The following is an 11,221-nucleotide window of genomic DNA, read 5'->3' on the forward strand; positions in this document are numbered from 1 at the left end:
AAGCAACTTGCTCAGTTTACCCATTTATTTCTTTTTCTTTTTCCTTGGTGAGGGTTTTAATTAAGAGTAATTCAGTTCACGCATTAGCTTAATTCTAAAAGTGTATGTTTTCCTTAGATTTGTCTTATCGGTATATAAAATTTTGTTTGAATTAGTTAAAATCCAAAACTAGATAAATACCAAATAGAAATAGGACTAGTATTTACTTATTGGTCTCCTGCTAAGGACAAATGCCTCCTTTATTCTCCCTTGCCCCTGTGTATGCTGGGTTCCAGCCTGGAACAAATATTTACAGAGTAATTATGTGCCCCAAAACTACTGCAACCCGGTAATGTCCACACGGCCGCAGCTGTAGGTCTAGGAGAAGGATGGCCACCATCCAGAGTAAAATCCCCAGATATTTGCGTTGATTATTTCAGGGAAATAACATCCTTCTGGATTTCTTTTAATTTTTTAAAAATTTCTTTTTACCAGCTGGAGCTTGCTAGCCATGTGCTCTTTTCTTAGCCCGCTTTATCTACATTCACTAAAACTAATGGAAGTCTGAAAAAAGTCAGCAGGACAGTACTTCTCCATCAGAACTCCTGCTTTGCATAAGTTCTCTACTTATTTCTGCCTGTGGACATCTCTCAAACTACTATTAATATTTCTCTATCTGCTACTGATGCCAGGTCCACAAATAGCCGTAATCTTATACCATTGTCACTAAAAACATCAGGTTCCCATTTTGAGTTGTACTTTTTTTTTTTTAATGCCTTGATGCTTTGGGGGTTTGGAAAGTTGACAGTTGACATGAGAATACTCTCCCTCTTTAATGGGGGAGAACCCCACCAACAGATATGCAGCATCCCCTCGCCCCTCACGATAGGTATCCATGTTAAAGGATGACCCATTCTAACTGGAAAAAGATAATATGAGCAAAGATCTTCTATTAGCTATTATTTGGTATGGTATTAGTTTAATTGAAATAATGCTGACCTGTTTGAAATCAATGTCTTATCATGAATTTTATAAGAAATAATCTTCAGTGTGGATTCTATTTATTTTTACAGGTAATGATTAAAAAATGGTCCATTCCTTGTCCTCTGCCATTAAATTATATAGAGCAATACTCCCAGGTAATAGTTTATATTTTGTTTCTTTTTATTTTAAGCTAAAAAGAAAAAAAAAATCCGACTAATGATTTTTTTTCTAATTAATGAAAAAGTAATGGCTGTATTGCAATTTGGGAACTTTGTTTTGAAATATTTTTATTTGAAAGCCTACTAATAATAAATACATCATTTTTGATGATGTATTCTGACTTTTAATGACTGTTGGTTTCTCTTTTTCCCCTCAATCCTCTTAAACAGATTTCAAATGCTACAGATGATTGTAAACCAAAGCTCTTTCATTTCTCCAAAGAGGTGTGTAAGTGATTAACAGATACTTTTGGTTGATTTTTCACATTTCAAGTTTTAAGAGATTTGTGTAAGAGGGTCTCTTAGGTCTTTGTACCTGTAACTAATTAATTTTCATGAAAGTGCTAAGTATAGGGTTGCCTACCAGAAGAATAATATTATTTAACACAGGGTGGCCCATTATGAAACAGCCACCTTTTTTTTTTTTTTTTTTTTTTTGGCATGCCTTTAAATGGAGCCTGTTTTAAATGGGCCACTGCCTAAAAGAACAGATTTACCAAATGTCTGGTCTGGCCAATAAGGTCCTCTGTGGATACAGACTTCCTGTTGCCCTCTGGACTTGTAAAGCTAAATAGCCAATTATATCAGAAACTCCTCCCCTGTGAGTAGAACTTTGGTCTGTAGCTAAACAGCTTCATCATTGGACCAGCAATTGAGTGCTGCCAATATATATTCTGGCTGACATTCCAAAGTTGAAATTTATGACGCTTGGAGTGGAGACTAGAAGACCGAGTCTCCTTGCCGTCTCTAAGAACCAGGATACTGGAAATGTCTGTTAAGAGCCCCTGAGCATTGGCAGAGGAGACAGGAACTGTGATATGGATGATGTCTACTCTACCATTCTAGAAGAGCCCACAGTCTTCCCTGTTGCCACAAGTTTCTTCATCTACATTTTTTGATTCTGTTGAAATCCAAGTCCCAGATACTAGAATCCCCTCCACTCTTGTACAACTCTATTAGTGTAGCATGTTAGTGTGCTAAGTCCTCCATGCAGAATTTTCCTTTTTATCCCCAGTTTTTCAATGAGAAATGTCTCTCTGGCTCCACAAGGGAGATTACCACATCCTTTACATGGTAAAGGCTATCTGCCTTAAAGATCTATCTAGGTAGAGTAATTGACAAGCCAGGAAATTGAGCAATATATGAAAGAGAATTTGTGAATTAAACTCTCATTCCCCTAATCCAGCCTCAGGAAATGCTACAGCTTTCCTTCACAGCTCCCTTCAGATATTTTAGGAGGTATTATATCCCAAGATAGGTCTTCAGTCATCTGGAATTTTTGTTGAAGAGCCTAAAGCTGTTAGTTAGAGGGTAATCTTTTTTTTTTTTTTTGTTAAAGAGTTTATTTATTTGACAGAGAGAGAGCACGCGAAAGAGAACACAAGCAGGGGGAGTGGGAGAGGGAGAAGCAGGCTCTCCATCGAGCAGGGAGCCCGATGCAGGGCTCGATTCCAGGACCCGGGGATCATGACCTGAGCCGAAGGCAGGTGCTTAACGACTGAGCCACCCAGGTGCCCCGAGGGTAATCTTTTTATAGTAGAAAAGAGAAAGTAAATCATCACCACCCATTTTATAAAGACAGTATTTTCACTTAGATGATGACTTTGTTCACTTTATAACTTCCTCTGGCTCTTAAGTATTCTAATAAAAAAACCCACTTATGTTTGTGTATTCCAATGGATCTTTAAGAATTTGTCAGTCGGGAATATATCATATTCATTCCCATTGAAACAGATCCGAGTTAAAGATGCTAAGATGTGATTAGTATTTTCAGTATTCCCTTAGATTCAGTTGATGGTACTCCCAACATGGTATAGAAGCCAGCCAAGAAATATTCTGGCTAGCACAGGCAGTCCAACTATCAAGTAAAACATTTATTGGTGACCATACTCATGTATCTCTTTAAAAACAAACAAAACACCCATATTTTATAAAGAGATGATTCGTGAAACATGAAATAAATTTAAGCAAATTGATTTTTTTTTTTTAAGAACTCAGTTTATTGTCAAATGGAGTAGTGGTTTCAACAGGATAGCATTTAATAACTTCATCTTTTTAAATTCTTTTCCAGAGTGTTTATGCCATACCTACCATGGCTTTTTCATTTCTCTGCCATACCTCAGTATTGCCAATATACTGTGAACTTCAAAGGTACCATAGAATCCTGAAATATTTTAAGTGTATTAAGTATTTCTTTTTACTTAGACTTTCAAATTGAATGACATTCTCCTTTATGAATCCTTCTTTCCCATCACTGGATTCTAAGTGTTAGTTTATTTATTTATTTTAAAGATTTTATTTTTAAGTAAGCTCTACACCCAGTGTGGGGCTTGAACTCACAACCCCAAAACATGCTCTTCTACTGACTGAGCCAGCCAGGTGCCCCTAAGTGTTAGTTTAAAACAAAACAACTGATATGCTGGCTTACTGAACATAATAATAATAAAAAAAAGAAAGTTAAAAAAAAAAAAACTCAGTATGGTAAAGATGTAAATTCTCCCCAAGTTGATATACAAATTTAATGTGATCCCTATTAATATTTTTAATAAATACCCTGAAGTTGAAAAAATAAATATCTACAGACATGAAAAACAAAAAAAAAAAAACAACTGAGAGTTAGTTCTGTCCAACTTCAGAATGTTTGCTGGAAGCATAATCTTTGTGTATTAATTTCAAATCAGAAATTCTAATATATAGTTATAAATAAAGTAGGTCTTGAACAATTAAGGAATCCTCTTGACTAGCTTGGGAGCTTTTTATTTCTTTAGATATAATTCAGATCATAGTTTCTACTTTTGCCATTTTTGTCTTTTAGCCCTTCAAAGAAAAGAATGCAAAATGTAACCCACACAGCAATTGCTTTAAGTTTTCTCATTTATTTTATATCTGCACTCTTTGGGTACCTCACTTTTTATGGTAAGTATATTATTTAATTACCAATGGCAAAAGAAATTATCCTATAGTTGATCTTACACCTGAATATAGACTTTGTTTCTGCCTTTCATTAGTAAGTTAATTTGTTTAGGCTGCTGGAATTCAGTGCAGTATTTTATGGACCTTAAAAAATTGATTTTCTTTTAATAAATGTGGATCGAGTTCAAGATTAATAACTTCATATGAAAATTTTCTTAAACACCTAAATAAAGCTTAGGGACATTGCTGTCTTTCCACAAGAAAAAAATGTGCAATAATGATTTTTTTTTTTAATTGAGAATTCAATATGTTATACTCTAGTTCAGTTTGGGAGGTTGGGAGAATCAATCATCTTAATTGCAAAAGAACAAGTTAAGAAAGGAAAGGGTTTACACTTGGTTATAGTTGTACACTTAGATATCAGAGATCTTTGCCTTCAGACTTAATTCACACAATTTGGCAATGTGCGTTCTATGATGCACCATGATCTTTTCCCATAAATTTTGTAAAGAATTCTTTTAAATTCTTACAATAACAGTACATTTTTTTTTTTTATTTTTGAGAAATTGCCTGCTTGGTATGTGTTTTTTTCTGTTCTGAAAAGAACCTCAAGAAAAACTAAAACTTAAAAGTCTAGAACAAAGAAAAAATTGTAGTCTCTTTAATTTGCAAACATATTTAATTTGGAAACAAAGCCATTATAACAAATTGCACTCAATTTGTCAATTCTTGATTACATTTTTCAGCTTCTGAGCGCTTTTATAACAACTCTCCAAGTAAATGACTGTTACTACTCTGGTGATATTTAGCTGTTATGACTGATTTACTTCATGGTTGATAGCTTTGTGCGCATGCTGCAGGTTTTAGATGGCCATGATTACTTCAGTGGTACTTTGCTTCTCTCCCAGAGTTTTTTCAAGTCTGACAAGTTTTTGGACAACATTTACTTGCACAGCTGCCTTTACTAAACCAGCTACCTTTCCTAATCCCAGTGGAAAGAGTATGGATTTTGAAATCCAGCAAATGTGGTACAGATAACTACTCTGCTCTATGACCTTGAACAGGATGCTCACCTTGTTATCTCTTCGTCTCCTAATCTGTGACGGGGTAATTTTGTAGAGTTGTATTGAGAAGGAAATGAGTTATGTGTAACATGCCTGTTACAGTATCTGGCACATAGCAGTCTTGTACAAAGGAGAGCTACTGCTGGTGGTTACTGTTATTATTATCATTAGCATTGTAGTTATTTTATAATTTCAGGTGTTCAGTTTTTCAGTCCTTTATTTCTCACTATCTTTAATGGAATTTAAGTTAAATATGGTAACTCTATAGTACTATGTTATGAGTGTGATCTTGGAGTTTTCAGAGTATGAGAAAATTATAATTGCCATATAGTCCTTTTCTTATTATCTCTTTGCTATTTTTACAGTAATGAAGGCCATTCATTAATCTAAATCTGCTCTTGCATTTTAATACTGATGTAGGATAAGAGTAGTATAGTACAGCTCTGTGTACACCATCAGGAAAAACATTATTTCCAACATGAGTATGGTACCCTGCTGGATACACTACAAAGAAAATTAAGGCAGATGGTTAAGCAAATTGATCATTGCTGATGAAGCAGGATTCTTGAGCTACATAAACTCTAGTTTTAGTTGTTGGGTTTGTAAATTTTTGTACAGACTTGAGCTCAATAAGACTTTTCTAGATCAGTAAGATACTGTAGCAGGTTCTCTGTTGGGATTCAGCAAAAACTTAGTATAACAGAATAGCTGTATATTTTTCTAAAGTAAAATTGTCGCCTGGCACAAATACTCTTCTATTTAGTGATCTTCGACTTTGAGAAAAAATCCAAAAAATAGACCTCTTCCTCCTCCTTATGGATAAATAGCTGTCTCGAAGAAGCCACAGACAGCCTGCCAATCTCCAGGATTGCTGAGGAATAGTTATGTAAATTACCGTGACATGTGGTACCAAATTGTAAGAAAGCTTAGATTGAAAGGAAAGTGGAGGAAGGACGGATACTAATACATTTACTGAGCTAACGTTTACTACGTAAGTGCCCAGTATTTTATATACATTGCTTAATTTAATCCTTACAACTCCACAAGGTATAGGTTCACATAGGGTGAGTGGTTCAGCCAGCCAGATACCTGCCGCTAATAACGAGCTGGGATTTGAATCCAGTTCTGACTTTTCTCCAGAGTGAGTGCTTTTGTTATCATGTTGCCTCCTCGGGAATTTTGCAATAGAACCGAGATTTCCTTCATCCCAAGTTTTTGTTAGTGAGCTTTTGGAAAAACCTGGCTCACTTAAACTCCAGGCATACCTCTATATCTTTACCCACCTACCTACCTACCTATCTGTTGTTACGTGAACACAGAGGCTAAACATTTTCATTACGGAAGTGAAGTATTTCCTACACAGGGATTGTCCTTGTTATCAGGTAAAGCTGTTAATGTTGTCTCTGACTTAATCCACTGCAAATTATTCAGAGTATCCACATTTTCTCTAATGGAGAAGTACACATCTAAGAAAAATCTCATCATAGGTGGGTGATAGATAAGAAGAATGATATAAAAGTAATTCCTTCTCCAAAGATAAAAGAGAATTCAGATATTGATTTTGCTGTTTACATTAGCTTTTGGGGGGTTGTTAATTATAATTAAGGAACATCTTTTATGGTATATTTCTATCGAGATAACAGTAGCTCTCAGTCTTATGGAAAAAAATTGTTGATTGAGCAATTATCAAAAGGGCTAGTCATAAGTTAAGGCCTTCAACTCATTTTGTAAATGAGCAGCTGAAGCCTAGAGAAGTGCTGGGACACGTCACACATGTAGTGGCATGTCTCCTGAATCCTAATCCAGTGATCTTTCTGCTACTCTATGGTAATCTGTATAAACTTCATATGGCTGATGTAATAGTATATATATAACTTGCAGAGATCACTATCAGATCCTTACTGAGATTTATAGAGATTTGTCTGAATTCAGAGAAGTGCGTTGTACTCTGTCCCTTACATATGTTAAGGCTCAGCTAAGAACACAGAATTGACTGTCTCAGATGAAGTGTTTTCATCCTGGGAAAGTAGTGGATATGTAACAGATATTTTGAATTTATAATAAATCTAGTTCTTCAGGCTTCTGGAGCTGCTTGGGATCCTTTTATCCAGTGCTCCCAAAGCTTAGTTAATATCTAAATTTTGTCAGATTACAGGGACCTATAAGTATGTACCTAGATTAATAATACTGGCTCTTTATAGATGTTAAAGCGTTATAAGGAGAGGGAGAAAAAGTGTTCCTCTCGGGAGGCAGGCCTATGCCCAAATGTTACGTCATAACCAGACCATTTTAAAAGTACAAAATTTTTTGTTTGTTTGTTTGTTTTTAAAGATTTTATTTGTTCATTTGACAGAGAGAGACACAGCGAGAGAGGGAACACAAGCAGGGGGAGTGGGAGAGGAGAAGCAGGCTTCCCGAGGAGCAGGGAGCCAGATGCGGGGCTCGATTCCAGGACGCTGGGATCATGACACAAGTCGAAGGCAGACGCTTAACGACTGAGCCACCCAGGCGCCCCTAAAAGTGCAAAATTGTTAAGCACTAAGTGTTAATAGCTCATTTTCATGATTCAGAAAGTGGAAATAAAATAGTTTGCCATATTTTTTCAAAGGCTCACAAATATCTCAGGTTTGGAAATAATACCCAGCTTTCCTGGCTCTTCTTAATCTCTTAGTCTACTAGTCTCACATCATGTAAAGTAGTTCTTTGATATGTTAGACAATTAGTTTCTCTCCCATTTCCATTATCACTGGTCTAGTTCAGTTTCTCATTACCTCTCAGTGATTATGACAGTAACCTCCTGTTATGGGTATCTTTTTCTTCCTGCTTAGTTCAGATCATAATACACGAATCTTCAAAAGTCATTGCGTCTCTGTGGCCCACTTCATAGGGTTTACCTATGAAGAGCCCTGCTCCTGGGTTGTAAATGCATTTTCTGGCCATATCACCCACTGCCGTCTTTGCTCTGTAGCACACCCTCTTTCAGCCACGGTAGCACCGCCGGGTACTCATTTTCTTAGATGCATATTCTCATTGCTACATTAGGGCTTCTGCCTGTGCCCTTCTTGCTCGGAGAGAAAATCTCTTTCCCCACACATACGTTAACTAATGCTCTCAGTAATCCACAGGTCAAAATATTATCGTCCCCATTTGCAGATGTAAGAACAGAGAGAATCAGAGAAGTTAAGGTGCTAATAAGTAGAGGAATTTGAACATTAGTCTGTGTAGTGCCAGAATTCAGGGCCCTCTACCTTGCTGCTATTCTCTAGACCATGATGACTCTTCCCAAGCCTCCCTGGATTTTCTGCTTGCTCATCCCAAAGTCACAGTTACCTTTCCCTATTCAGAATCACCGTAGCTCTTCCTTTAGCACGACTACTGCCACTTACGTGTGTATCTGTGTTTATCCACTTTCTTCTATATGGGTGTGTGCGTCTTATTGCTCCTTTTTATTTTAAGATCCTTGTTTTTTTATTTCCTCCAAAGCGTCTTTTCCAATACATATTACTCTCAAATTTAAAAAGCACCATTCCATTTTAAGTACAAACTGATCTTTGCCTGCAAGGCAGGATATGGAGTGCTCTTGAGAGCACTCACTCTTCATGCCCCTGTCTGACTGGGGGTGCAGAAGACATTTTGAAACTGGAAGAACAGTGCGGAGCAAAGCCTGGTCAGTGTGTGCACATTCTGCCCTTGACTACCACACTGGCTTGCCGAGTAAGCCATTTCCCTACCACTGCATTTTCTTAGGAAAGAGGAATCTACAGATGAAATGTTGATGAAGCAGGCAACATGCACCAAAGTGTAAGATTCTAGAAAACATTGCGGTATTGAGGAAAAGGTATTGGTTTTGGCACCAAAAAAATTGGGGTGTATAGCTCTGCGAAGCTCTTCCCCTTTTTGTGGTGTGATCTTAAGCAAGTCAGTTAATATTTCTTAGCCTAGCTACCTGTCTTAATTGTTATCAGAAGGAAACACCTGATACACTTTCAGTAATACATGTGAAAGCACCTTACAAAACAAACATAAATGTTCAAAACCTTCAGATTATGGAAAAGTTGTAAAGAGATATTTTTATATATATATATTCATTGTCATAATATTAGAGGTTCTGCCTGTGCTGGTTTCTAGTTTAACTAAAAGAAAAGATTGTAATTTTCTTTTATATATATATATATATATAAATAGTTTTTATTTTAAGATTGTAATTTTCAAGAAGTTATTTAACTAATATCTCTGTGTTTCATAGGATAAGAAAAAGGCCAGAGATGAATTTGGTCTGGGAATCCAAAATTTGTTAAGATCTATTTGTGCAAGAAAAATAATTTTGCTGTTATTGACATCTTAGTAGTTTATAATGTGGTTATTATTATTTTTTTAATTGACAGACAAAGTGGCATCAGAATTACTGCAAGGTTATAGCACATACTTGCCCCATGATGCTGTTCTCATGACTGTGAAGTTATGCATACTATTTGCTGTGCTTTTGACAGTCCCTCTAATCCACTTCCCTGTAAGTATTCTTAAAGGGCTTGTTGCTTAATGTAGCAGCTCCCTAATATGGCAACACTAATGTTTTGCAGACTAGGGTGTTTGAATCACATCTAGTCTTGTATATCTTACTCATTTGTCAAGTAATTGATCAAAGACCTCATACTTGCATATGGCCCCATGAAAGCACAGAAAGAATGATGAACCACTAAGCTAATTTGTGCTTTTTGAGATTTAGTTTAGATTTATGCTCTCCCACAGCATTGTTTCCAATTTAGAGACTATGGTTCTTCTAAATTTTTGGGTTTTTCCCCCTCTTTAATTCTGTATTCTGTTTTCAAAAAGAATGTGCATGAAGAGGCAAAAGTCAAGTCAGCAAAAATAAGCTCCTTCTGGTTTATTGTAGATTTGTTTTCACATAGACATTCTAATTTAATCCTAGTCAAAATATTTTTTTGCTCTAGAATTATAATTAAGGGGCAGATCAGATCTTCATTCTGCATTTAGTTGCCATATGTAAGAATCTTAAGAATTTCTGAGAAAATGGAAACAGAGGCTTTAGGTATGAATGGTTCTGCATGAATGTCTTGAACCCCTAAACAGTGAGCTCCCTAAGAACTGGACCTTGAAGATCTTTGGCCCACTCCTTGTGTGAACTGCTCTGCCAGGCGTGCCTTGGCAGGGGGTGGGGGGCTGGCAGCGTATGAAGTAGGAAGTGTCATGAACTAGTTTTTATATTTACATGCTATGAAACATAATATAAAATAAAATAGTAAATGATGTTTCTTTCCCATAGCATGACCTCTTTTTCTATTTTAACCTTTTGTTCTGTGTGTGAATTTAATGAAAACGATTCTCTGAGATCTCATTACACAGTGTTATTGTTGGTCATTTTGAAAAGTATGCAACCTAGAGAAATTGAGTGCGAACGTTTCTTCAAGAATTAAAGCAAAATAATTTTTATGAAGCTCACACAGAAAGGTCTAATTCTTAGTTTATGTGTCATAAACACTTTATAATAATAGTTTATGCTATATTTTAAAAATCTAATTGGTGTAGGGGACAAGAATGTCATGGTTACCGTATTGTACCTGTGTTTCCCTAAGCAAGTATTTTGGCTTTGACACTTTTTCTTTGCTTAAATCTGTTTCTTTTTCTGTTATACAGGCAAGGAAAGCTTTAATGATGATGTTTTTCTCCAACTTTCCATTCTCATGGATTCGCCATTCTTTGATCACTCTAGCAGTCAATATTATCATTGTTTTACTTGCATTATATGTTCCTGACATTAAGAATGTATTTGGTATAGTTGGTAAGTTTTCTGTTTCAAAAAATCCCATATAACAAAATGGATAAAATTGTCATCCAACCTCACATCTGAATCTGGCAATACCCTTTTTTTTTTTTTTTCCCTGCTCAAAGGTTCCAGTACATCAACGTGTTTGATTTTTATATTCCCAGGACTGTTTTATCTTAAACTTAGCAGAGAGGATTTTCTCTCATGGAAAAAGCTTGGGGTAGGTTAGCTTTTTTTTTTTTTTAAGAATTCTGTTTTAAGAAATAACTTGTCATTTT

General features: G+C 35.9%; 1 protein-coding gene across 9 annotated transcripts in view; it reads left to right on the plus strand.

Moving 5' to 3' along the window:
• SLC38A6 (solute carrier family 38 member 6) overlaps positions 1–11,221 on the plus strand; it is a 75,457-nt gene that overhangs the window by 51,865 nt on the left and 12,371 nt on the right. For 8 of the 9 annotated variants that reach the window (XR_012379008.1, XR_012379006.1, XR_012379007.1 and 5 more), the window contains exons 9-15: positions 1,053–1,118; positions 1,353–1,406; positions 3,253–3,332; positions 3,997–4,097; positions 9,544–9,668; positions 10,814–10,958; positions 11,069–11,163. Coding sequence is in view for 6 of the 9 variants with exons in the window: in XM_025869923.2 (XP_025725708.1) it covers positions 1,053–1,118; positions 1,353–1,406; positions 3,253–3,332; positions 3,997–4,097; positions 9,544–9,668; positions 10,814–10,958; positions 11,069–11,163 (666 nt within the window). In the remaining 3 variants the exon portion in view is untranslated. The remainder of the gene's footprint in view (positions 1–1,052; positions 1,119–1,352; positions 1,407–3,252; positions 3,333–3,996; positions 4,098–9,543; positions 9,669–10,813; positions 10,959–11,068; positions 11,164–11,221) is intronic. The other variant, XM_025869924.2, reaches the window with a different exon arrangement.

The sequence above is a fragment of the Callorhinus ursinus genome, unplaced genomic scaffold (assembly GCF_003265705.2).
Source record: "Callorhinus ursinus isolate GAN/ISIS: 27379988/994484 unplaced genomic scaffold, GSC_fseal_2.0 scaffold8, whole genome shotgun sequence".
Lineage (NCBI taxonomy): Eukaryota > Metazoa > Chordata > Mammalia > Carnivora > Otariidae > Callorhinus > Callorhinus ursinus.